This window comes from Planococcus citri, chromosome 3, assembly GCF_950023065.1.
Source record: "Planococcus citri chromosome 3, ihPlaCitr1.1, whole genome shotgun sequence".
NCBI classification, from domain to species: Eukaryota; Metazoa; Arthropoda; class Insecta; order Hemiptera; family Pseudococcidae; genus Planococcus; species Planococcus citri.
In genome coordinates, this window is record NC_088679.1 from 62357758 (window position 1) to 62384827 (window position 27070).

Sequence of the window (27070 nt, forward strand, 5' to 3'; positions counted from 1 at the left end):
TACCTATAGATACATGTATTTTTATTTTTACCTGCATCGATAACCCAGATGTATTCTCAAATTGATTTTGTATGATGTATTTTTAATGTAAATTTTTTAAAAAACAATTGTATTCGTTTGTTAATTTATTTATTATAAAAATTTTAGACTATTCCAGTATACATCGAACGTATAATACTATTTTTTTTATTTATTCAGTTAGTGTGATGTATATACCGTTTAAATGTACAATAAAATCAATTTTAAAAATATGTTCTTTTACATAAATAATGAGTCATTTTTTCCATACCTTGATAAATATTGGGGAAAAAAAGGTGGAAGGGGTCCGAAAAATAATTCGTAAATTAAATGAATTTTGCTGGAGTTTTTTTGGGAAAAAAAAATCAGTTGGCTTTTTGTAGATAAAATAAGCCTCCAGTTTTCAAAGTGGTTTGAGCCCAAAAATTTAAAATTTTGAAGTTGCAGTAAAAAGAATATGTTGAAGAATTATTCAAAAGTGACCTTTCAACCTATCAAAATATGTAGGTTGAAATTTCGCGAGAATCTTGAATATTTCGACAAAAATACTAACTTATTTGAGTATTTTTGAAAAATTTCAACTTTTAAGGCCAAAATAGGTTCATGATTTCTGGGATTTTTGAAAAAGATGTCATGTGACTCATGAGATGTTGGTAGAAAATCAAAAATTTTCATCAAAACATTCTAAAGCATGCTTTTGAAGAATTTTGAGCCCAAAGTTGAGTCATGATTTTTGAAATTTCAAAGCATCATATTGTGATCTATCAAAATGGGTTAATATTTTTTCAAAACACTCAAAATATTTCGACAAAAATACATTTTGAGAATTTTTAAAAAAAATTCGACACCGAAATTGGGTTATGATTTTTGAAAAAAGTGACGATGGCGACACGCTATTTATCAAAATAAGCTGAAAATCCGGCTAAAAAATCCAAAAATTTGACCAATAAATTTTTTTTGAGCAAAGTTTATTTTTTTGGGGTTTTTGAGTTTTGATTTCATGTGAAATTTTAACTTATTTCAATAGGCACGCTGCATATAGCATTTTTCAAAAATCCCAAAATTCACGAACCAATAATTTTAGGCTCAAAATTCTTTAAAAGTATTCAAAATAAAGTTTTGATAGAAAATTTTGACCTTTTTGTGCAAATTTTAACCCATTTCGATAGACAAAGACAACATCAGTGACTCATTTTTCAAAAATCTGGAAAATCGACATGATCCAATGAGATTAAAATTCTTAAGAAGTGTTCAAAAACGTTTTGATAAAAAATTTTGAGTTTCTCTCAACATTTTATCCAATAATGATGAATCACGTGACACTTTTTTCAAAAATCCCACATATCAAGACCAAATTTTAGGCTTAAAACTCTTCAAAAGTACTCAAATAAATTTTTTACATAGATTTTGAATTTATTGATAAAATTTTATCCCACGATGATTGGTCATATCACACATTTTTCAAGAATCATAAAAATCATGACCCAATTTTGGACTTGGAATTATTTTTTTAAAATGCTCAAAGGGTATTTTGGTTGAAATAAATAACATTTCAACTTATTTTAGTAGGTCATCACGTGACGTTTCTTGAAAAATCTCAATTTATGACCGAATTTTGAGCTCAAAAGTCGTCAAAAGTCCACAAAAAAATTTCAATAGAAATTCTTGATTTTCTGTCGAAATGTTATCCAATTTATGTAGATTGGCTACATGACAACGTTCTAAAAAAAATCCGAAAATTCATCATGACCCATTTTGAGCTAAAAACTCGTAAAAAATGCTCAAGAAGAATTTTCACCGAAATATTCGAGTTTTCAATGAAAATTTCAACCCATTTTACTCGTAATGAGTTTCATTGGCGCTTTTTGAAAAATCTTAAAAATCATGACCAAATGGGCTCGAATATCTTCAAAAGCGCTCGAATGAATTTTTGATAGAAATTTTGAATTTTTTGCCAAAATTCCAAGATTTTATTCTGATTGGTTACACGTCAGCTTTTTCAAAAATCTTAAAAATCATGACTGAATTTTGGTTTAAAACTTTTTTTAAAAAGACTCAAGAAGCATTCTCGTTGAAATGTTTTAATTTCTCATGTTTAACCTATTTTCATTGTAGATCGCATCACTCCTTTTCAAAAACCTGAAAATCCATGACCAAATTTTGGGCTTGATGTTCTTCAAAAACTCTGCAACAGGTCATTTTTACACTAAATTGCAGGGGAATGTGACTTTGAAATTCCACCGTGTCCTAGATGTCCGCAAGCTTACATGTACCTATTTCTCACTAATTACCAACTCATCTAGAAGTTTAATTAGATCAATTTTTTAGAAATCATGTGGTTATTTTTTCATGTGAGAATGATAATGGAAACTTTTCAATATTACGAGCACCTGTTAATATTTACGCGAATAAAAATCATTATCAATTCACAAAACATGAGGTAATACCAGTGATACAAATTGATATTCCAATAACTGCTGTGAGTGCTGTTTAGGTATTTCTTCTTTCGATGAAAAATCTGAATCACTGATGACTTATTAAAGCACTATAGGTAGATAAGTAGGTCAATACCTAGGTACGTTTTTACCATTACAATTATTTTAAACTTATACTCGACATAGAGAACGGCATGGCTGGCACAAAAATAATACATATCATTGGAAAATGAGGACAGCTAACCTTACATCAATATTAAATCGCTTGAAAGAGTTTAAATTAAAGTCACCAACATTCAGAAAACAGCGAATACAAACTGAAGAAGGTTGAGGTACCATCCTTTACAGATTAGGTATAAATTAATTGCCCAACACAAATCAGAAAACGTGAGAATATGATTGAGACATAGGCTAATTTAATTAATAATCAGTCAAAAATATTAAAAAAAAAAAAAAAAAATGAGAAATTCGGTTGACAATAAAAACGAGAAAAATCACCAAGGAAAAAAAGGAGGCATAAATGCCTACAAACGTAATTGGTGAATAGGTAAGTATTTTTCAGTTGAGCACGTCTGAATTCATAGCTAGGTGTAGATACATATTCTACAGAACACATAAGGAAATGATATGAAGAAGGCATTAATCAGAATCGAAATCCACCACACGTAAATAATCAATGGATTCGTGTCCATTTGACTTATTCGGATCACATTGTTCAAACACCTGTCAAAGATCGAAAACTTGAAATGTCTGCAAGGAAAAAAAATACAGATTTGTCAAACAAACAATTATTCATACCTCTGGGCTAGATATCATCTGATCCAAAGTTTTCGAAATCTTCGCAAAAGTTGGACGGTCTTCAGGTTGGTATTGCCAACATTCTTGCATCAAAGCATACCTACACACCACGTGACTCAGTTTTAGATGCAGATTTTTAATACAGGACAGTAATATAAATTTAAGTACCATACTCAATAATACATACGTTTCTTCTGAACAGTTTGGAGGTTTTTCCATTCTGTAGCCTGAGCTCAAAGCTTCGGGTAATTTATTAACGTCTGATAATGAGGGATAAGGGTTACTGCCTAAGGTCATGATTTCCCATACTAGTATACCAAATGACCATCTGTAAGAATCAAATAATCTTTCTTTGAGTGTAGGTATTTTCTTGAAACTACTAGTATTAGAAATTGTCGCAAAAGTTATAATTATTGAAAAGCTACGTGAGCTCATTTAAACTTACACATCTGATTGAGTAGTGTAAAAACCAAGAGACAATGATTCAGGAGCCATCCATTTTACTGGTAATTTTCCGTTTGTTGTTTTCCTATAGTAATCTTTATTTCTCATACTTCTGGCTAATCCAAAATCGGCGATTTTCAAACTGTAATCTTCGCAAACCAAAACATTTCGGGCAGCAAGATCACGATGAACGCACTAGGAAAAAATGCTCATATTATTAAGACCCAACGTTTGAAACATTCAAAATTTTGTGAAGAAAATTTTCAATAGAATTTAATGGGTATGTAGGTAGTCACTTTGAAAGAAGCCAGGTGTTCCATTCCTCGGGATACTTGTAGAGCGTATAAAAGTAACGTTTTTTTGGATAAATTACTCGATGTGATTTTATTCATGGCGGAAGGGTGGTGTCTTCGAAGAAAATCGCGTAAATTACCCCACAAAGCGAACTCTGTGATCACTAGTAAATTGCCATCTTGAGTGCAGCACCCGAGTAAACGAAGAACGTTGGGATGTGTTCCGATGAGTTTCATTATTTGCATTTCGGAGACCAAATCGATCATGTCTTCATCTGTATGAATATCTGAAAGCGAATTTCAATTCATTACTTTGAATCATTTCAAATTAAAATATTTTATTGAATTGGTACAAGTTTATGTTTTGACCTTAGGAAGCTAGAAAGGTAGGTCAGTGATATTAAGAAGAAAAACACACAGGTCAGTGGTCTTCAGAGGTCATACAAGAATACAGATAACCTTGAGAGGTCATAGATACAGGTCAATGACCTTAAGAGGTCAGACGAGCAGGCAGACAATCATGAGAAGCCAGACGGGAATACGGACGACCTTGAGAGGCGAAACAAAAGACCCAATGAGTTTAAGAAACTAGACACACAGTCCAACAGACGACCATGGGAAACCATACTGATGGGTCAACGATTTAAAGAGGACAAAACAGGCAGACAGATGACTTTGGAAAGCTGAACATGTGAGTCAGTGTCTCAGTGACCTTAAGAGTCCAGACACAAGCATCCTTGAAGAGTCAGACAGGAATTCAAACCCCATTCAGAGGCCGGACAGACAGGGCAATGACCTTGAAAAGCAAGACAATCATACAGATAATCATGAGCGGTTAGAAAGGTAGGTCAGTGACCTTAATATACCAGTCGGACGAGTCAATGACCTTGAAAAGTCATACTGGCGGGTCAATGACTTCAAGGAGCCAAACAGGCAGACAGACAACCTTGGAAAGCTAGACAGGTAAGTCAGTGATCTTGAGACTAGGTCTCCAGACAAACGGGTCAATGACCTTGAGAGGTCAAACAAAATACAGACGACTTTGAAAGACCAAATAGATAGGTCAATGACCTTAAGAATGCAGATGGTCAGACAGATGATCATGAGAAGCCAAACAATTAAGGGGGATCAATGATCTTTAAGAGACCAGACACAGACAGGAATAAAGAAAACCTGGAGAGATCAGGCTAGACAGTTCAATGACCTCAGGAGGCCAGACAACCTTAAGAGCCCAGACAAGCAGTCATACTACTTTGAAAAGGTAAGAGGTAGATCAGTGACTTTGAGAGTCTGAACACTTCAGTCAATGACTTTAAGAGGCCAGACAACCAGACAGACACCTTGGATAGCCAGACAGGCAGTCGGGCAATCTTGACTCGCGAGCGTCTAGACAGGCAGACAGATGACCATTATAGGGTAGACAATCTGGTCAGTGACCTTAAGAGGCCTAGTACTTGACTTACAAAAAAAGCAGAAATTCACCAAAGATCACCTAAGGTAATTTTTTCCAAGTCCTAAAAAGAAAATCACATAAAACAGGTGCTTATTATAAAATCAAATAATTTCTAACAAGTGAATCTTTTGAACAAAATCCAGCTAAATCAAAAGAGCTTGCCTGAAAGGGGGAAGATCAGAAAGGAGGTTTCATCAGGGCTTTGGTAGGTCTGAAAAAATCTGCTTTCACCAAAAGAGCCTTAAAAAATTTCATGGGCCAATGTTCATTTTTGAAGTTTTAGGTTGATGAATTTTGAAAATTCGAAAAATTCAAAAAAGCTACTTATACCTACCCATTTTAAGGGTGATTTTCAAACTGTTTCATGAAATATCAATTTTTTGAGCGAAGTGAATCACTATGAATAAATTCCTTTAATTCAAGTCCCACGCACCACGCATCAACAACAAGAACTAATCGTTTTAGCACATTCTGGAAGCACCAGTGGTTTTTTAATGTTCTTCAAAGATTTTAAACCGCTGTAGAAGATCTTTGAAATCAAGTAGGTAGGATATACTTAGGTAGATATCATTTTGATCGCTGCTTATTGAACACTCTCTCAACCTTTTTTTGTTACAGATTTCACTTGGGGGGGGGTGAGAAAAATTACCTAAGAGCCTCGGCCCCACCCCCTTCGCTCTCTCATCACAAGCAGGGTTATGATGAAAATGATGGTAGACAATAATTATGTTACTAGACCATCGAAGAGGGAACCTGCAATCGGCTTTCCCTTAAAATCAGGTGGTTATTTTAATTAAATAATCACGACCGCGACATCGGGCACACACAAAACAATATGGCGTATTTTACCTTTCAGCATTTTAACAGCCACTTCGGTGACGGTGTCATTTCGCAAGATGTTCCATGCACTTGCTTTCACAACTCGGCCAAACTCTCCTTCTCCTAATAGTTCCCCAATAGTTAGGCCGCTTCTTGGAAACTCCCATTTGTGATCTATCGGTATTAAATATTCTGTAGGTGGCGATGGTCCATGAATTTGAACACCTTGTGGAATCGGAGCGTATTCGATTGTGACATTGAATAAATTCTGAGGAAAAAAAAGAGTAGACAGACATCGATGTGTAAAAAGGTGTTTCGAAAATAAACTAGGTATAAAAATTTAAATAGGTAGGGAAATTTTTTACCAACGTGTCCGATGAACTTTGATCAACCGATATCCCATTTTGAATAATGATCTTCTTCATCTGTTGTCGCATTTTTATCGAATCTAGACCCATTTTATTGATTTGTTTTTGCATCGTCATCATTGTTTTCAAGGTTTTTCTGTACTTGAATGCGATTAGAGCGAGTAATACCGTGGCAATTAAACAAAACGTAGAGCTGACGTAAATAATAAAGCTGTTTGTCGAGACGTTTAAAGAAGGAACAAAAGGATGCTTTGAGACATTTCTGACGAAATGCTGCCCAATTGATACAGTAATACTATCAATATCTGTTAGCTCATCGTATTCTTGATCGGGATCATCGTAGAGATCTGGTAATTCAGATTTTGGCAGAGCACATAAGACCTGATCCTTCTTATTTATTGCCTTGACCGTACAATTTTTGTTACCTACTTGAACACGAATATCTTCTTTTTGACAAGCTTTGTTGATATGATCTCCGTAAATAATTACGTATTTCTGTTCATCTTCAAATTGAACCGATGAGTTTTCAAATCTATAGAATTCTGGATCAGGATACAAAAGAAATTTCTGCGAACCAGCAATCGTGAAGGGGGAATGCTGATTCTGAATTTTCAAAGAGTAATCCATTTCTTTCGGTTTTCTTGGTTCTATTGGACCAGTGTCATCTAGTGATATAAGAGGTGAAGGACATATCATTACGTCATCTTCACTTTGAAAATGGCACGAGCTAGAATAAGTGAAATCCCTATAATGTGCAATGAATGTCCATTCACTTTCAGAAAACATCGAGACCAGGTATCGATTTTGAATTCGAATTGCAACACCACCTGAAATAATTCCTTTTGGCTGTAAGTTGTATTTTTTTTGGTCACGTTCTGAACTTGATTCGTCATTCTTGTAAGTGTAATTTTTGACATTTCCATCAAATTGCACAGTAATGATACCCAGTTTCTCGGAAGAAGATGGATTGGTGATGAAGCATATAATGTGAGACGAATTACGCAAATATATTCCACAAACGATGGTACCAACATGAACAGAAACATTTGCTCCAGAATTTAGATTGGTTCCTTTTATTGTAATATCAGTTCCATCATAAACGGGCTCTTCTTCGATTTCCGGATCAACGAATGCGAAATTTTGATCGGATGTAGCGTTTAATCCATTCACATTCACTTTAATAGGCCCAACAACTCCTGAATGACTTGCATTGGTTATGCAGACTATTTCTTTGCTCGACTTATACTGACTCTCGTTGTAGTGGGCAATCAATAAACAAGAAGTTCCAGCTACTTCGATGACGTCATTTACTTGTTCAAATCTGCAACCTAGATTATTACCTCGAATGGTGATTCTAGTACCTCCTTGTGACGGTCCTTTTAGAGGCGAAAATGATGATATGGATGGAGCTGGTAGATCAGGACAAGTGTCACGATCGCCAGTATAGTCATTTCCACGATAAGAACACTCCCCTCGAGCTGAATTCCAATAACACGAGGATCTCGAACAATCACACTCCATACAGGAAGTGTAGGAAGAACAGTCAAAAAATAAGATCGGTGTACTCCAAATAATTGTGGTATTCGCCTTCATCGATAAATTAGCTGCAACTTTATGAATATCTTGGGAGATCCCAAAGTCCTTGAAAGATAAAGGAATTGCACAGTTGATGGTGTAATTGTACTTTGTGTTTGAGTAAACACTGGCATTTGTAATGAAGGGTCGTCGTCGTCGTGGTTCCTTGTCCTTTGAATTTTTCACATCTATGGCACATTGAAGAGTATTATCTTGCGAAATTGCGTCGAAATATTCGTAAACCACGATCAATTGTATGATTTTCGAGCTTCCAATTTGTATATTGGTAAAATTGTTCTCATTAATTTTGATATATTGTCGAGAATCTTTTTGAATCCAAGATGATTGGTTATCAGTATGACAATCACCTTTGGTGGTGCATTTCTTGGTGATTGAGCACCAGCCACAGTGCGATGTATGGGATTGTGTGCAATTATTGAACGTGCTATACCTTTCGCAATTGGATACTAGCAGGCTTGTATTAATCTTGGTGAGTTTATTTTCAGTCATAACGTAGAGGAAGTTTTGATCAGGTGATAACAATAGGTCAGAATTTACCGGAGACCCTTCGTCAATTGGAATGACAGCTTGTTCCCAAGTGCTATTTGCATCCTTCACGATGATTTTCATCAAATGACCAGTGCTTGTGCCAACAAACACGTTTGTGTAGGTGTCTTTCTGGGTAACAACGATTGCTGTTGCGAGTGTGTTGAGTTTAATGATAGGAGATGCTGTCATAGGATGCTTTTCACCCAGTGGCATGTTAGAATATTCGTCACAATAATATTTGTCTGTTTCTGACATATTTGTTTTTAGACATGGTTCGTCCGGTTTGATGAATCCCAACCCTCGATTTCCAATCCCACCAAAACACTGTTTTTTTCTCTTCTTAAATCTGTCATTAATTGCTTTCAGAGAGTAAATACACAAAGCACTGCGATTATTATTTGTGTTTTTGGAATTTCCACTTTCATCTTGACTCTGGGAGAATAATGCGAACAACACGTCATCATCTGGATCCGATACATTCAATGATTTCGCCAACTCTTTACCCGGTTTACCAACATAGGCTGTTTGTACCAAGTTATAAGGTCTTTCACCGTTGGAAATGCATTCTAAGGGCATTTCCATGTAAACATTCGGAAGTGAACGTACATTTCTACCTTCACAACACATCCGTATTAATTTTGAAACGTAAGGAGACCCTAATTCCGTGGAATTCCGCTGAATGGTCAAAATATAATGATAGGTTCCAGTACTAACTCCATATACATAATTTACTATGTAGGTATCACGATATTGAGTTTTATTAAAATATATCGCCTTTTCGGTAGAGCTATTGTTTATGTGATTGGCTGGTATTTGAAGAAATTTATCTGGCTTTAGGCTTCTGACAGCGACAGCTGGAACTGTGGATTGATTGTGGGAGAAAACAGTGTGAGATGCAGCAACATAGAGCTCGAGTTCGGCCCTTGAATGTGATTTTTTACTGATGAATGCTACGGTGGACGCATCAGGAGTATTCGCCACTACGGGTTCAGAAAAGTTTTCTGGTATTAAAGAACTTATTGTGGAATTTGTATGGGTAAAATGATACGTAATGCAGTGACTCCCTACAACGCTCCAACAGGATATGAGTTTTTTATTATCAGAATGATCGAGCAGTAGTATTTTATTATGGTTGTCCGCTGATAGCTGGGTTTCCCTGTAGGAATCATGTTCAGGTAAAAATGACGAATTTACAGGAATTGGTCCAGTTGGGACGTTTGCCAGTAATTGTAGATCGGATGATAATTCATATAAGCGATTGACCGCACCGATGAAAATTTTTCCTCCGAATGTACCGTTCACATCTACTGCTAGGTGATTGAATTTTATTGTACCATCTGAGAATACGGTTTTATTGTATGAAGTTGATTGAATGTATTCGGGTAAACATAGCATAAGTAGTAAAAACGCTGCAGTGGCTAGCGACTCGTAGAAAAACATCTTAAATAAGTAGGTAGGTACCTACATCGTTCTCATGACCAGTTTAGCAACAAAATATCTATAAGGATCTGAAATTAAAACAGAAAATATAGATAAACATAGGTTGCCTTTAATATTAAGCTCACGAAAGAGCCTCCTAAGCCATCTGCCTTCGATTTGAAAAGAATAAAAACACAACGATTTTTGAAAATAGGATGGTTTGAAGCCTTATAACCAAAACTGCGACTGCCCAATTTAATTTTTCGAAAAAAAAACATAACATAGATTTTAACCAAAACCCAAGTGAAGGGCGCGGGTGGGGAGCTAAGAGCACTAAAAATGAGGTAATTTTTGAAGAAAAAAAAACGCTGCAGTTTTTTGAAATTTTACTCAATAAAATGTTACGTAGGAAAACGCCCCCCCTCTCCTCAAAAAAAGATGCGATTAGAGCTTCTGCAACTCCCTGATGCATATACTCGTAAATCAAAATTCAAGACCATTTTTAAGGTAGGAATTGAAGGTGAAAAGTTGCATTTTTTCCATTTTCTGAAACACTGCAGAAGTGTTTACTTCGATATTAGGATGTCTTATGACCCATGACAAATTTTAGACACCTATAAATGAAAGGAAGGTGAAGACAGAGATCTTTAGATTCTGAAAAAATCAATGATCGCACTAGAGTCAATCCACGTTAATTCGACCAAGAAGTGGTAAGGGGGTCGGCGATTTTTTTGAAATTTTTTTGGTGGAAAGACCTTTTGAAGGGATGACCAATGGTGCAATTCGCAGCCCTCTAGCCCTTTTTTAAAGGCTGCCAGGGGGTGTCAAAGTTTTCAGTGAACTTGAAATATCATCCATTTCAGCAGTGGATTACTCGATAACCGCGATACCTACCAAAATGGAACTTTTTCCAATAGTAAGGTGTTTCGAGAGGCTTTTTGGTGATATCAGATATCATAAAAATCAGTGTTGCCACTTTTTTTTGAAAACCCCCTTTCACTAGATGAAATAAACTCATCACAAAAAAATCAAATCCCGAAAAAATTCAAAAAATAAACGAATTTTAATTTTTTTGCTATGAGCGTGATTGTCATCAACTTTTTCGTGAAATACATCAGAAAAAGGGCAAAATAAGACAACTGAATAAATTTAAACATTTTTTGAAGTTTGGAATTGAAAATTGAACTTTTTGGAATTTTAATTTTTTTGTGATGAGTTCATTTCACCGAGTGAGGGCATTTTTCAACTTTTTCAACGGATACGTAAAAATAGGGGTCAAATGGGTCAACTTCACCAGTCTAAACTTTTTTTCATGTTTTAAATAAAAAAATCACACTTTTTCGCCAACTTTCAATTTTTTAAAATCGACTTTACGAAAGAATGCCATTCCAATTTTTCAATATATTGTTCAGCATGAAAAGTTGTCCATAATATTTTTTTTTCAGAATTTTAGAGAGTCCGAACGATATGAAAACAACGCTTTGAAACTTTTCGAGCTAATTTTTTGCACGAAAAAAAGTGGCAACTCTGATTTTTATGATATCACCAAAATAAGCTTTTCATAACCCCTAACTATTGGAAAAAGTTCCATTTTGGTAGGTATCGCGGTTATTGAGTAATCCACTGCTGAATTGGATGATATTTCAAGTTCACTGAAAACTTTGACACCCCCTGCCAGTCTTTAAAAAAGGACTAAAAGGCTGCGTTTTGCGCCATTGGTCATTCCTTCGGAAGGTCTTTCCACAGGAAAAATTTCAAAAAAATCGCCGACCCCCCCCCCTTACCCCTTCTTGGTTGAATTGACGTGGAATGACCCACTAGAAGATCCAGAATGGCTCGAAATTGTGAAATTTGGAATGTTGGGGATATCAGACAAAATACAACCATTCCTGTGAATTTCAAAAATTTCCCTTCGAGTAGAAAATTTTACATTTTTTGAATTTTTTCATCAAGAAAATATTCTGGTCAAAACAACACATTCAATCGAAGTGTCCCTCAGGAAATCGAGTCAAATATGGATGAACTGCTGTCCAAATTAATTTTCACGCATTCTTGAGTAATTTTAAAATACCGATGAAAGCAAAAATCATGCGCTGGAGGCTCCAGACTGTCCGAAAATATTGAAATTTGGTATGGAGGAATTGATATTACGTTATTTCGGGACTAATTTTCATCATTTTTTCTTACGTATTTAAAAAAAATATTGTACCTACATATAAGTACGTAGGTATGTTTTTTTAAATTTATTATTTATTAAGCACACCATAAATTGCCAAAAATGATCAATTGTGATTGTGAATTTTCAAAAAATCAATCAAAATTGAAAAATCAATTTGGGCAGCTGAAATTTTGCTATGCTTTTTCCAGAAATAGGTGAGCTTCTTCGAGAGGTTCCCTAGTCAGGCAAGTCAAATAACGTGTCATTAGTTTGTCCAGGATTTCCTTCGGATGGGGAAGAAGTTATAATAAGTTATAAGCTGTAATACTTATCATAATTATGAATTTTAATAATGATTGGTAACATACTGTGACATGAAAAATGTTATACGAGTAAAATTCTCAAAGTTATCACCATTGCATCATAATTTTTCTAATTCCCGTTCAAGGTTGGTTTTCATGCACAAACGTTTTTCCAAATTAAAAAAAAAAAAAAAAAAAAACCTGAGTGGGTAATGAAAAGTCAATGAAATTTTTACTAAAACTTTCAATTTCTCTTTCAGAATTTCCCTAACATGATTTCAAAGAAAAACATCCCCCTGGGCCCTGGGCTCCTAAACAATGATGATCATCCATTGCGGAGCTTCCAAAGGAAAATACATAGTAAATATTTTTTAAATTTCTGTTTTGCTGTGAAGGTGGAATTTTTCAAAAAATGTGATTACCTATTTTGTAGAAATGTATAAAGGACCGTATAGAAAATAATATTATTTGGAAGCAGTTTCACCCAAAAATCCAGAATTTTCATTTTGTAAAAATGGAAGTAGGTAAAATAACTGCTCTAAAATAATTTCCCCAAAAAAACTCCAAAACACCAAATTTTTACCCCCAAAATCTTTCCATTTTGCCCTAGAAGGTGATTCCACCTTGACACCGCTCCTCCATTCGACTTTACTTTTCGAGTTAACTGAATGAAAGCAAAATGCATATTATAGCTCCAAAAATCTATGCATTTTTACAATATTTATGCGTGAATTTTGTTTTTTATAGAGTTAAAAAAAATAATAGGTACAAAAATTATTAACTGTGCGAACATGAAACTCATTTCTAGGAGCTCGACTTCGTTGAAATCATTTGAATTTTGAACGTAGGCTCTGGACTATAAACAAAGAAAACTCAAGAACAGATTCAAAAGTCCGCAACCAAACTAAATTTCAAAAACTGAATTTCATTCAAGTTTTGGCAAATTTTTTCAAAAATTAAAAGTATTTTGTAAAATATTTTGTAAAAAAGTAAGTATTTCTAAAATTCTGCCCCAAAACGTCTGATTTTCATGTTCTTCGTTAAATCTACTTTTAATTTCCAGTTCCTGGTAGGTAAGTCATGTATCTACCCACTCAAGTTTTTGCAAATTTTTTTTTTTTTGGGGGGGGGGGGGTAATTTATTCATAAGTACAACACAAAAACTTACCCTATCAAAGAATAATTTGCAGATCGAACTCGGGGTTTCAATTGATGATCCATTTTAATTTCATTTTTGCTTCAAAAAAAGTATGAAATACATAAAATTGAAAATCACATTTGAACGCAACTGCGGCAAGTACGAGTACATCTATCTAACGAAATCCTCATAACAATGGTGATAACATTTTACACATATTATCTGACATATTCATTCAATTTATCAATATTACTGACGTATCTAGTACCTAGCTACCTACGAGTATCACCTACTATCTAGAAGAGAAGACTCATTCATTCGGCTGAATCACTGCGATATAAACACGATTCCCTGAATGATAAAACCCGCCGTACCATAGACAATAATCAATGTTCGGTGGTCAAAATTTCACCCAAGAAAGAAATAATGAAGGAAAAAACAAAAAACTGCACAACGTTGGCCAACTGCCCAACAGCATCGTAAATAACCAACAGTAGAAAAAATTTTATCCCAAAATTGAGAAAAAAAATTCGAAACTTAATCAAACTTCTGAAAAAATATCAACGTTTTATTACTCAAGTAAATTATTTAAAAAACACATCACAAAGCATATTAAATAACTAAATTAATCAAAAAAAAAAAAAAAAACAATACTTCAAATAAATCTCCCAAAAAATTGTAAACAACTCATTGCACAAACGATCACATATTGCTCATCAAATGAAACTGCCATTCGAAGTTTACCCCTTCATTTAAAATAATTTCCATGAACAATACGATAAATAATACGAAACGAGCTAAGCTCGAAGATCTAAATATTCCCAAGCTCGTGACCATTTTCATACAACTGTCGTTATTTCATGCACCGGGCATGCTTGCTCTAGATGAATGGATATAATATGACGACCAGGTATCATTACCAAGCCCAACATTCTTGGTTCTTCCGATATACCGGTTTCTAAAAACAAACAAAAAATACAACTCTGTAAATATACAAACAAAATACGAGAATGGATTGATGTTTGACTTTGAAACGATGCACCGGTACGTACTTTCGGTGTTGAAAAGTTCACTGCACGAGCTCAAAATTACATTGGCATCTTTATCAGTGCATACGAAGGTACCGATCAATATTCGTCCATCGGTCATTTCAATTTTCATCGATTTATTAATCCAGCTCATAAGTTGCATTTTTTTAGATTCGTTTACGGTGTCAGAAGAGGTTTCGGGTGCATTGGATGAATCTCCTTTGACTATATCTACGTCGGAAGGTTGTGAATCCTAGAACATGTCAAAATAAAGGTCTCTGTAACTCTTACAACTAGATCGAAAATTATTTCATGTGGGAAAATATACCTTATATCGGTTTCAAGTTTCAACTTACCATTTCCATGTATGGTCTGTTATCACTTTTTATGAATGATATTGATGAAAAGAGCACCCAGAAATAGTTCTTTCTGTGGGATTAAATCACATTTTTTCAAATTCAAAAAGCAATCTTTTACGTTATTTTTTTAGCAAAATGAAACAAATTGATTCAAATTATTCAAATGTTGGAAAATTTGAAAATTTTATCAGCTTTTCTTGTCATTTTTTATCAAAAAATTTCAGGCTGGGCTAAACTTTTATTTGCACTGCATATGTGACACTGGAATGAATACTCGATTCTGATTGGTTCATCTTGTGAGCCGGTCCAGGGATGTCTAGCTAGCCAATAGCCATTAGCCATTAGCCGTTAGCTTATTGAATTTTTGACGTTTAGCCATTAGCCATTAGCCAGCCAATCAAGAAAAAATTTAGCCATTAGCCAGCTTTAGCCAATTGATTTTGGCTAAAAATGATTGGCTAAAATTGAAAATAATTAGGTGAGGAAATGGGTTTCCTGTGGGTAAAAAAAATTAAAATTTTAAAATTCGTAATAAAATCAAAAGCAAAAGACCAAAAAAGTAGTTTGACATTGGCGGTTCCGGTTTTTTTTTCTGAATTTTTTTCAATGATCGTTGTGTTCCAGAAAATTAGTGAAAAATCAGTTTATGAATATAATCAAATAATGAGTGAATGCGAATAATTGTGATTCACGTTTGTGAAATAATAATCATTTCCTAAAACTATAAATAATATCTATAATGGGAATGTGCTCATTTAGAGGAGTATTTAGAGGGGTCACTCGATTTTTAAAAAATCATAAAATTAGCCAGCTAATAGCCAGCCAATAGCCAGCCAATGAAGAGACATTAGCCAATAGCCGTTAGCTTAGCCAAAGCACTAAATTTTTTTAGCTTTAGCCGTTAGCTTTAGCCAATCCCATTGGCTAGACATCCCTGAGCCGGTCTTTTCAAGAAAAATTTAAATTTGAGGAGCTCATTGCAAAAGTAGCCCTTGTCACATGAACCTATGCAATCTCCAAAGCTCTTCCTTGAGCGTACCCAGTATCATGAATGTAAACTCTATAAAGCAATTCCTCTCAGGGCTACTCAGGGTAGACTAACTTGACGGTCATTTCATCATTACAACATGATCTCCGCAGTTGGCAATAGGTGCAATCGAGTAAAACGTGTCTAAAAGTTCATGTGACAAGGGCTACTTTTGCAATGAGCTCCTCATTTTTTTCAAGTTCTTGATCTTGGAACTTTGAAGAAATGAAGCAACTGAATTTCCATCGTTCGAAAGAATAAAATTATCTTCAATTGAAGGGTGACTTTCCAAAACGCACTAAGTCCAAAAACCGGTTTTTTCAGAAATCGTAAAAAAATGCGGATGCGAAGTACTGTGAATTCTCCATCACCAATGATGATAAAGTTCCCTATTCGAGGTGTTTAGGCATCGGTCTCTTTTAAAATCCGGAGTTACCTAACCATATTTTTGACGTACGGAGCAGTGAAATGTTGAACACTGGATTTAGTGCGTTTTGGAAAATCATGGATTTAGTGCATTTTGGAAAATCATGGATTTAGTGCATTTTGGAAAACCAATCAAGTTCAAAAAGTTACAAAATGTCTTTAACAAATTTCATAAATTGAAATTTATGAAATTTGTTAAAGACATTTTGTAACTTTTTGAACTTGATTGGTTTTCCAAAATGCACTAAATCCATGATTTTCCAAAATGCACTAAATCCATGATTTTCCAAAACGCACTAAATCCACAAAACAGATCTGTTTTGTGGATTTAGTGCGTTTTGGAAAATCATTTTTTTTACCGGCACTTTTAGGCTTTCAAAGTAGGCATGAAACGGCAGCTTTTTGCAATTTTTATCACTTGGAGTGATAGGTCACATGTTTTACTACCAGATGGCGCACCTAACTCATTTTTGTCAAAAATGGACTTAGTGCGTTTTGGAAAGTCACCCTTCAATTCTTCTCAGAAAGACTTTTATCTTCGGCCTTCGGATCGACCGAGGTTAACGTTAACTTTCCTTCTCATCCAGAATGATTTTCAAGTCAGTCGAATATGTAGTTACCGATTTGGTTTTCATTTTGATATAATACCCAAAGCAAAGCAATACAACACAAGAAATAATAATACGATCATATGAATATTTTATTAAAATAATATTTCTTACATAAAACTCAATCCAAATAAATAAAACTTCTAACTAAACTACGACATTAAAAAATTTCAAAAGCTTTGAAATTAAAATACTATTGAACTCGAGAGAATTACCATAGTTAAATATAAACCATTATCCGTCTTATCACAGTACGTAAAATTGATCACAAAATATCCGAATTTTTAAAAATGCAAAAAAAAAGAGAGAAATTGAATACAATTAATCAGATTCGTCAGTATCGTCAAACCTAGGATTCCATATACCCGGAGGGGTATTGGAATAAATCGGGTATTTATCTCTATGACGAGAACATTTTCGTAAAATTTCCATCTGCGTCTCGCTGATTTTATCCTTGTCTTTTAAAAAGAAAGGTAAACACGTTGGACATTCTTGACCAGGTAATTTTTGTCTATCCGCTTTCTTACGTACGGCATCTCGACGATATTTATACTTCGGAGTATCAGGACTGGGAATACAATCGAAGCTGTTTTTCGGTAACTCGACCGGTTTAGCTTTAGCTTTCTTCGGAGTTGCTTTTTTCTCAGGCTCGATTATTAGATTCGCAGTACTGGCCATCAAAGGATTAAAGAACGTTTCTTGGAGAGCTGTATCGATTTCCTTGTCGTTTTTAATTCTACTATTTGGTTTAACAGGAGTGAAACCATTCTTTCCTATCCCATCGGTAGGTTGAACAGTGAAGAAAGTTTCTTGCAGAGCTGTATTTAGTTCCGCGTCAGTTTTAACTTTATCGTTGGGTTTTTCGGGCTGGAAAAATGTCTCTTGAAGAGCGGTATTCACCGTAGCTAGCGGAGATTTCTTTTCTTTGATTTCATCTCCGTGGAAAATAGTTTCTTGACTCGAATCGAGATCCATTTTTGATCGTCTATTCGCGTCTTTTGATTTATTGGTTGGGAAAAATATTTCGTTTACTTTGATACTTGGGTCATTCAGTGAAGAAGTTTTCTTCTTTCTGGCGTTATCGCTGTAGAAAATAGATTCTTGGATGGCTTCGTCGGAATCGCGTAATTTAACGGGAACATTTTCTTTATTATTAGATCTATTCACGTACGAGTTATTCACACTGGTCAATTCCATATCTTCGGGCACACTATTCAGAGTAACATTAGAGGCAGCACCACCTTTATAGTCGTTCGAAGCAGAAATATCTACCGGTTTTTTGGCGAACATCGTGCCGAGCGTAGTCTGTTTAAATTTCGAGTTTTTACTACTCAAGTCACGTTGAGCTTTCAAACTCCATTTCGTTTTACCGGAGTTATCGTCTTGGCTGGGTTTTTTCTCCAATAAACTCTGCGATGGTCGATTTTCCAAGATATTGGTCGATACCGTAGATAACGTGGAATCATCGTTGACGCACTCGTAAGCGTTGAATTTACCATCGAGAAAAGGATTGGATTTCTTCGTTCGACGATGTTTTACAACCGGTACAGGGCTCGGTTCGATAATCGAACTATCTGACAGAACCGTCTCATCGGATACGGTAATACATTCAGCGGATGCGACTTTGATCTCATTTTCTTGTGGTGGATTGGGTTTAGTTTCGATCATTCGGTCTTCGTTACTATTGACTAGAGCGTCTGGCAGCTCGGAGAACGGATCCGCGCTCACTTTATCACTATTTTTATCGATCCCGAATTTTTTAGCGGATAAAGATAGCTTGGCTCGTTTACCGCTTCTTGGCACTTTCTGAACCACAGGACTGGTATCACGTTCACGTTCTTGTCTCTTACCAGAGGGCGGTGTTTTGACCGGAGAAGGTTCAGGTACTTGTTTTTCCGACAGTTTGGCGGGAGTCAACGATTTTATAATTCGTGGTATGTCCACTTCGAGTTGTACGTTTTTCGGAAGCGAACTGCGAGAATCGGCGTCGCTATCGAATAAAACTTTATTGCTAGAGTCGTTCTTCTTGGCGAAATCATCGATATCAGCTCTGAGTTTGATGCATTGAGCACAAGGTTTACTCAGATCTTGAACTTTAGCATCCAACGAAACACATTTGTTCTGCAAGTTTTTATTCTCCGCTTCTAAGTTGGTACCGTAGATCTTTACCTTGGAAAATAACTGTATCAGGAGCTGGTTGATTTCTTTTAAACTGCTACTACAGTTGTTATTATCGTTGAATGAGAACAGCCCGAGTTTGTCGAGATCGGTGATGAGATTCTGGTCACTCGCTTGAACAGATTGCAACATTTTGATAATGTTTGTCGATGATTTTGTCACTCCGAACGATTTAGTTTTAAAACATGATAGTCGATAAATAAAAACATCGTTTAAAATTAGCTTTTAAACCGAAATTACGATCAAAGTTCATTGAGAGAAACGGAAAGTTGAAGTAGTTTTGTAAAAGTTGTGTTTGTTTACAAACTTTCCCGCTGAATGTTTTTTTTTGGCTTGCCATCGTAAGAGTGACGTCAGACATGACAAATTTTTGCACTGCAAGTGAGCCAAGGAAGTGAGAGGTAGGAAAGAGGGATGTTTTTTTATTTTTATAATTTTTTTATTTTTTTTCAATTTCTCAAAAATTAAATTAAAATTTATTTTATTATTTTTATTTAGCTAATCTATTTTTGTTTTTGTATTTTCTTTTTCAATTTCATTTCTCAATTTCTCATTTGAGGTTGAGGAGCTCATTGCAAAAATAGCCCTTCTTGTCCAAAACGAAAATAAAAAACAAGCAAGACAGAAAACTACTGTCCTATTTCAATTCAAATTTCAAAGTGATTTTTTTATCAACTGGAGTAATTCCTGTTACTCTCAGAAAAACTTTTAGAGGGCTATCATACTGATGCATCATCATCATGCATCCATACAATGCAGTGGAGAAAAGAACCTCTCCAATTTTTTTCAAAAGTGACAAGAGCTATTTTTGCAAATTTGCAATGAGCATGATGAGCTCCTCATTTTTTTCATTGGAACTTGGAAGTTTCCCATATTTTAAAAAAATGTTCTTGTATTTTTTTTTGTTGCTGATTTTAGGGGTGCTCGAGTGCTCTCCAGTCTCCAGCAACTAGTAAGTTACAGTTACAGAAACGAGAAAACGTTAAAATTTTTTCACAGTTTTTAGTAAAATTGCATTATAGCAGTCTATACTCTATAGTCCATTTTGAGTCTATCGTGAGTGCTCAAAAACCCTAATTTTTCATGTTTTCTGTAAATTCTGCAGCGTTTTGTAGAGTGCTCGAATACCCCCAATGGTCATTTTTTTGAGATGAGGAAGACGAATTTTTTCCAAGTTCCAAGTTCCCAGAGACCAGCACCATTCATTTTGTTGTTTCTTTTCATCTTTATTTGTTAAACTTCCTTTATTTCTTACTTTTTAAATTTTCTTTCTTTTTTTTTAACCTAAATTCTGACAAGGTAGGCATCCGAACCCAACTCGCAACTCTCACAAAAATTTTCAAACTGAACACAGCTATGAGCTAGAGATTAGAAGATCAATTTGCAAAAAATCAAAAAAAATACCACCAGCCAAAATTTTAGAAGTTGAAAATGTAATTTCTCGATTTTTGGTAAATTTTTGAAAATCAAATTTGGAATTTGGATTTGGGCTAACAATGAGCAAAATCAAAATTTCACTGAATTTTGACCAGGGTATTTCCTATTTTCGACTTTCAGAATTGAACCTTTCTGAGAAGCTGTACTGAAATTTATTCTGCATTTTGATTTCTACACGCTGAGTCGATTAGAGATGATTTTAAGAGTGAGGGTAGCCTGTAAATTGATCTTTCAGAGTATTCTCAATTTTAAACTTCTTAAAATTTTGGCTCAAGACAAGCACTATCCCACTGCCTTGTCTCCATTATGCCTGATTTGAAGATTGAAGGTTTCATCTAAAGCTTTACCGCAAAAATTTATCATAATAGATACAAATTTTCCAAAACCCAATTTCAATTTCCATTCTTTAACTAATGACACATAGAACAGCGTGAAAAAAAAGACCAAAATCCTGATACATTATTGAGAAATTTCAAAAAATCAAGTAAAAGCCAACTACATTGAAACTAAATTTGAGAAAAATTTCAGTATTTCACCCATAGAAATATTCGAGCGCAATCTACGAACACAGGTACCTTCCAAGCATCGCTTCATTTGATGGCAATGGCATTATCAATAACAGAAATCTGAAAATCAATCAACACCGAGAGCTTGTTCAAAGTAATACAAATTTATTACACAAAAAAGGTAACAAAAACATCAACAAAATACAAAAAAAAAATATTTGAACACTGGATAATTTATAGAAAAAAAAAAAAAAAAAAAAAGATACAAAAAATCGAAACCACGTACTCATGAGGCAAATGATCATAGAAAAGAAACCGAGACAGGACAGCCAGTATCAAAAACGTAATATTTTTTTCAAATCGTTAGCACATTCGTTTATCTCATTTTGAACACAATACTTCACTTTTTTAAAAACATACAACAAATAATAACATCTCAAAGCTAATAAATAATCGTCAGAATTAACAAGATATTCGTTACAATATCTTTTATAATTTTTTAGAACATCGTTAGTCCGCGAACTGAAATACTCATCGACTACCGAACTCGAGAAATACTCCTTACAAACGTTCGAATCCAGTTCAAAAATATCTATCAACGTATCTCCCGCCAATCTGATGATTTTCACTTCTTCGGCGTAGCAGTTGATTATACCTTGATCGAATGGATTAAGTTCTTCTTCATCGAACGCCTCGTTTTGCTCGAAACCGGCGACCTTTAATCTATTCCACAACAGGTCAACGAACTCGTTCGTGTTTAACCTCGTCAAGACAACGTTTACATTAAAAAGCTCGTTCATGGCTACTTCAGGACCGTAATCAATACCAATATTGAAAATGTTCACGAAACAGTTACTACCGATGCTTCGAATATCAGATTCTTCATCTTGAACCAAATCCACCAGTATGGTCCATATTAATTTCATATTTATATCGATTCGATTCAGTATCGAACTCAAGTTCAACATCGCGAAGGCTGCGTTCAGTCTTATATTTTTATTATACTTGGAAATATCCAAACATTCGTGTATGCTCAGCAGTATATCGTCAATCCGGTGACCCGAATTAGCCACAGAGATTCCCAGTAAATGGACGTTGACGCCTTGAAAATAATAATAATTCAATTCTTTCAATACGTCGAAGTATTTATTGAAAAATATCTCGTCAAACGAGACTTTGAAACGTGGTTTATGGAGTTCAGCAAACGTGGTTAAGATACGGTTCATGGCACCTTCATCTTTTACTTCGATGTAATATTTCAGGCATTTCAATAAAACAGGAAAAATCGACTCGTCTACTTCGCATTCTAACAAGACATCCAACGACGCCATCAAAATACCACGATGCCGACGCTTTAAACATTTTTCAACGACTTCACATGGTTTGTGATTTTTCATCAGTACTCTGAAAATGGCATTGAGCCACTGATAGTATCCAATACTCAGATACCGATGGGTTTCCACCACGTTGATCACATTTCCAACATGCTCGAGTAAATCATCCAACGATACGACTTCAACGTTCACCATATTTAAATCGAATAGTAACGTTTGTGAGACCAACGACACGTTCAAAGACTCCAGCAAATCGACTCGATTTCCCTCGATTATATCTTTGGATTCGGGATACACATCGGAGATCTGTTTCAGCAACAATAAATATCCGTGGACGTGATTCTCGCCCAAAAGAACTTCTTTACACTTGACGTATTTGATAACACCGTTAGCTATGCAGACTGCCCTCGAGAGTATTTCTTTAGGACTGTGTAAATTCAACACAACTTTAGCAGCTAGTTCTCGAACAGCATATAGATCACTGCTGAGTAACTTCTCGATTAATTTTCGACATTTTTCGACTTTTTGAAGAACAGGATCTTTCAAAATGATGACGCTGGTTAATCTGAGACCAGCCAATATTACCAGTACAGGAGCTACGTCGGAATGTGGGATAGATTCGTCGGATTGATGAGTAGCTTGTTCCAAAGTCACGATTAAGTGGTCTAGTATTCTGGGCATGGTGAAGAAAACTTCTTCGAATGAGAATCGAACGCCTACCGTAGGAGCAGGGTTTCGCTGGCCGACGATTTTCAGCTCAAGTATTCCGAATAACTGTAAGGCGGCGTTTCTGAAACGAGACGGAATGTCAGAAATTAATTATCGTAAAATAAAATTTCTATACAAAGATGAAATGGTTTAAAAAATTGCCAGAAACATTTTTTCATCAAAATACAAAAAATTTTGGATTTTTAAGGAATTATTTTGTACTGTATTTGGAATACAATGTGAAAAAAAATATTCAAAAAAATTAAAAACAAATATGATGACAATAAAATTGAAAAAAAAACTAAAAATTGTCTGTAACAGGCATCGCAATTGAATTTTGAAAAAAAATAATGACTTTAATGACCTTTTTTCACCAAAAAAATGACTAAAAAATGACCTTAATATTTTCGATTTCTGGATGTTTAGACCCTATATCAACCAACACAATTCATTTTATTGGCTATGAACTGATAACATTTCAAGCTAAAAATGTACGCGGCAAAAAAGCTTTGAAATTACAGTAAAAGCTCGTTATAACGCTCTTCAATTGATCAAAAAAAAAAGAGCGTTATAAGCCGAAATGCGTTATAAGCAAAATTCTCGTTTTAACGCTGATGAGCGTAATACCGCGAATTCTTGTTTTAAAGCAAAAAGAGCGTAATAAAAGAAGTGAAAACGTGAACTTCATTTTGAATTTGAACAACTGTTCCAATTGAAAATGAAAAAAAACTGAAATTTTACTTTGATTTTGAGATGTCACTAGTAAGCAACGGGAAACTACTAGTGGAAGCTCGAAAATAAATTTCCATGAGATACGTCATCAACGCGATAGAGGCAACACCAACATAAAGGATGTTAGCCCAATACCCAATTCGGCATAAGGGTACGCGTTGATTTGTACGCGATACCACCACGAGCGGTTATACGACTCGATGATGATGATAAATAATATGAATAGTAATGTCAGTTTTACAAAATTGTTTTCTGTGGTCAAAATTTTCAGAAAGCCTTGCATTCTTGTTCCAAATTTTCCAAAAAACTAAAAAATAATCAATATAGCTTACCAAAGTTTTGAAAAATTTCACTTTTCAGTTTTTTTCTCAAGATTATGACAAAAAATTTAGAACTCTACTCTTTTGCAAAAATTCTAGATACTTAACTGCCTTTTTTGTAAGAATTGTAATCAAGCTTCTGTTAAAGTTTGATAAGGTTATTGAAAAATCTTACTTTTTCTGGCCAAAATCGAAAGTAATTTTACTTGTTTGTATAACTGCAACTTTTGCAAAATTTTGCCATAAAAGTTTTTTTTACTGTTTCTAAAATCAAAACTGTAAGAATTGCACAAAAAAACTGCTCTTGCGGCCGAAATTTTCAGAAAGTGCAAATTTTTTACATGAAAGTAAGCTTTTTTGTCGCAAAAAATTGGTTTTTTATTGTCAAAATCATTTTAAAAATGTGATTTTTCTTAAATTTTAGAGCGTTAAAGCGCGATTTATAATCGCTCATGAGCATTATATCGCGAATAATTTTACATTGGTTTAAATGGGGTTGTCTAGGGACATGAGAAAATCAGCGTTATATCCGAAAGCGTTATAACGAGCTTTTACTGTATTTTTATTTGGAATATTTTCATGAAACTAACAACTAATAGTAACATCAATTTCCATTAAAGAATAAAAATAGAAAAAAATGATGAAATATTTGGAATAACTGTTACATTTCTCTTTTTTTTGTGTAAAATTAAAAAAAATTTTAAAGACGAGGGAAAACCATGAAAATAAGGACCTAAAAATGACTTTCTCGAAAAAAATGACTTTTAATGACCAAGATTGAAAAAAATGACCAAGTCATTATTAAAATGACCACTTGCGATGCCTGTCTGTAATCGTAATCGCAATATTTGCCAACTTTCTAATTTTAAATAGGTAATCAAAATTAGCAGATTTCCATTAGAAAAAAAAAACTTCCAAGTTCTGTTTTAGAACGTTGAAAATGAAACAGGTCAAAAACACTCAAGTACGTAATATTTCAAACAAATGAATAAATCAACAACACTCACCTAATCACCCACACGGGAGCTTTCAAGGCAGTCAAACAAATGGTGGTTATTTCTTCTAAATATGGTAACAAATCTACACTATTCCGGGCATCGGCGACGATAACTTTCAACAAATGAAGAGCGTGCGTTTGGGGTAACTCTTGAAATACATCTGCTATATTTAACGAATCGTAATCTACGTTCAAAATCCTCTTGAATTCTTTCCAGCATTTGACAATCAATGGCTGTAAAAATAAAATCAAGTCACGAATTAATTTACATTGCCGGAAGATTTCTGCTTTTTATTTTTTATTTAGGACGATCAAGTGTGAAAATGCAAACTTGGTAGACAAAATATCTTCACAAAAAAAAAAATAATAATCGATCAACCAAATATAATCACCGAAGTTCGAAGCTCACCTTATCAGGTCGTTTATCATTTCCGATGATATTCTGCACAAGAATAGAAAGTCCGGCAGATTTACGTGATATTGTAGCTCCACTTTTGAACTCGATCATGTACAGGATCTCCGATATCACCGATTCAAACCAATATCCGTACAAATTCTGCGACGTCAAGCATCTGACAACACTGGATAAAGAAACACCGGCCGCTTCAATGAGACCTTTGTGACGACACAGCTTCAATTTGCTGGCGATCAGGTTACAGCATCTGATCACTTGGGATTCGGTCATGGAGCTCGTTCGGTTCACCACCAATGTACTTTCCAAATCGCTGCAGACCTGGGTACACAAATCATAATCATAAATAACGTTGAATTGAATTTAAGGTTACATGTACATGTCGATTTAAAAAATCAAAATAAAATATGTAATTCTGTTTGGTGACTGTGATTTAGAATTTAGATAGACAAGTAATCTCACCTTTAACGTAATCCAGATGAAATTCAGCAATAGCTGGTTCAAAGGTTGAAGTTGACATCGTTCTTCTTCTTCGTCACCTCGAAACGATTCGCTAATGACAGAGTTTTTGATCAACATACGTAAGGCTAAATCTGATTCCTCAAAAGAAGGAGCATAATCTGAAAGAAATTCAACATTTTCGAGAATGTTAATCATCAAATTTACAAAGTAGCATAGTATTGAGAATTCTGCTAAATTTATTTGGCAGGGGAGGGGGAGATGGGAGAAAATTGGAATATTTTTAAATAATGATTTCAGAATATCACTTATTGAACAAAAAATATTTCAAATAAAATTTTCCATTAAAAAATGTTTTATATTACCATTTTATTCTTGCTTATGAGCTGATACATGGAGAGGGAATGTCAAAATCAACGCCCTCAAAAAATAATATTAATTTTTAGAATAATAAAATTGGTCAAATGATATTGAAATATGTACTAGTTTTACGAAAAGTTATCTAGAATGTGCCCTACCCCCTACCTCTCTCCAATCTCGTTCTAAAAATGTACAGATGTCATCAGTATTCAGTTTTCAAAAATATTCAATTAATGTGGCCACACTGGCCAACACACTCCCCTCCCCCCACACCAGACCCTGCCCATCCTTGCATTTAGGGATGATTATTAGTTGTCATTGGGAGGGGAAGGGGTAACAAGTTAGAAGTTGTCAAGAAAATATAATCAAAATTTTTCCAGCACAAATCATTGGTACTTCAATTTTGGAAA

General features: G+C 34.6%; 4 protein-coding genes across 4 annotated transcripts in view; all 4 read right to left on the reverse strand.

Moving 5' to 3' along the window:
* Positions 1-162: 162 nt before the first annotated feature.
* On the reverse strand, positions 163-13958 carry LOC135841847 (plexin-A4-like). The gene is made up of 8 exons (XM_065359053.1): positions 13800-13958; positions 6626-10260; positions 6291-6528; positions 3992-4275; positions 3697-3890; positions 3439-3579; positions 3252-3351; positions 163-3176 (listed from the first exon to the last, which is right to left on the reverse strand). The coding sequence occupies exons 2-8, from the start codon at positions 10190-10192 to the stop codon at positions 3093-3095; spliced, it is 4608 nt and encodes a 1535-aa protein (XP_065215125.1). The 5' UTR covers positions 10193-10260; positions 13800-13958; the 3' UTR covers positions 163-3092.
* Positions 13959-14316: 358 nt separating this feature from the next.
* Positions 14317-15380, reverse strand: Sbat (LSMD1 domain-containing protein Sbat). Its single transcript, XM_065359055.1, has 3 exons — positions 15154-15380; positions 14822-15050; positions 14317-14727 (listed from the first exon to the last, which is right to left on the reverse strand). Exons 1-3 carry the CDS (start codon positions 15160-15162, stop codon positions 14609-14611), a joined length of 357 nt encoding a protein of 118 aa, XP_065215127.1. The 5' UTR covers positions 15163-15380; the 3' UTR covers positions 14317-14608.
* Positions 15381-17288: 1908 nt separating this feature from the next.
* Positions 17289-19919, reverse strand: LOC135841852 (uncharacterized). Its single transcript, XM_065359057.1, has one exon. The coding sequence runs from the start codon at positions 19525-19527 to the stop codon at positions 17539-17541; it is 1989 nt and encodes a 662-aa protein (XP_065215129.1). The 5' UTR covers positions 19528-19919; the 3' UTR covers positions 17289-17538.
* A 1564-nt stretch (positions 19920-21483) lies between these two features.
* LOC135841851 (tRNA (32-2'-O)-methyltransferase regulator THADA) overlaps positions 21484-27070 on the reverse strand; it is a 49663-nt gene continuing 44076 nt past the window's right edge. The window contains exons 7-10 of the mRNA XM_065359056.1: positions 26304-26461; positions 25839-26162; positions 25440-25663; positions 21484-23462 (exon numbers count right to left, since the gene is read on the reverse strand). Coding sequence (XP_065215128.1) covers positions 21674-23462; positions 25440-25663; positions 25839-26162; positions 26304-26461 — 2495 coding nt within the window. The 3' untranslated portion in view covers positions 21484-21673. The remainder of the gene's footprint in view (positions 23463-25439; positions 25664-25838; positions 26163-26303; positions 26462-27070) is intronic.

Coding starts and splice junctions, on each gene's coding strand:
- LOC135841847 (XM_065359053.1), bottom strand. CDS start 10,192: ATGTTTTTCTACGAGTCGCTAGCCACTGCAGCGTTTTTACTACTTATG. Junction 3,891..3,991: donor AACACCTGGCTTCTTTCAAA/GTGACTACCTAC, acceptor ATTTTTTCCTAG/TGCGTTCATCGTGATCTTGC. Junction 3,352..3,438: donor CCAAACTGTTCAGAAGAAAC/GTATGTATTATT, acceptor CGTGGTGTGTAG/GTATGCTTTGATGCAAGAAT.
- Sbat (XM_065359055.1), bottom strand. Junction 14,728..14,821: donor TGAACTTTTCAACACCGAAA/GTACGTACCGGT, acceptor GTTTGTTTTTAG/AAACCGGTATATCGGAAGAA.
- LOC135841852 (XM_065359057.1), bottom strand. CDS start 19,527: ATGTTGCAATCTGTTCAAGCGAGTGACCAGAATCTCATCACCGATCTC.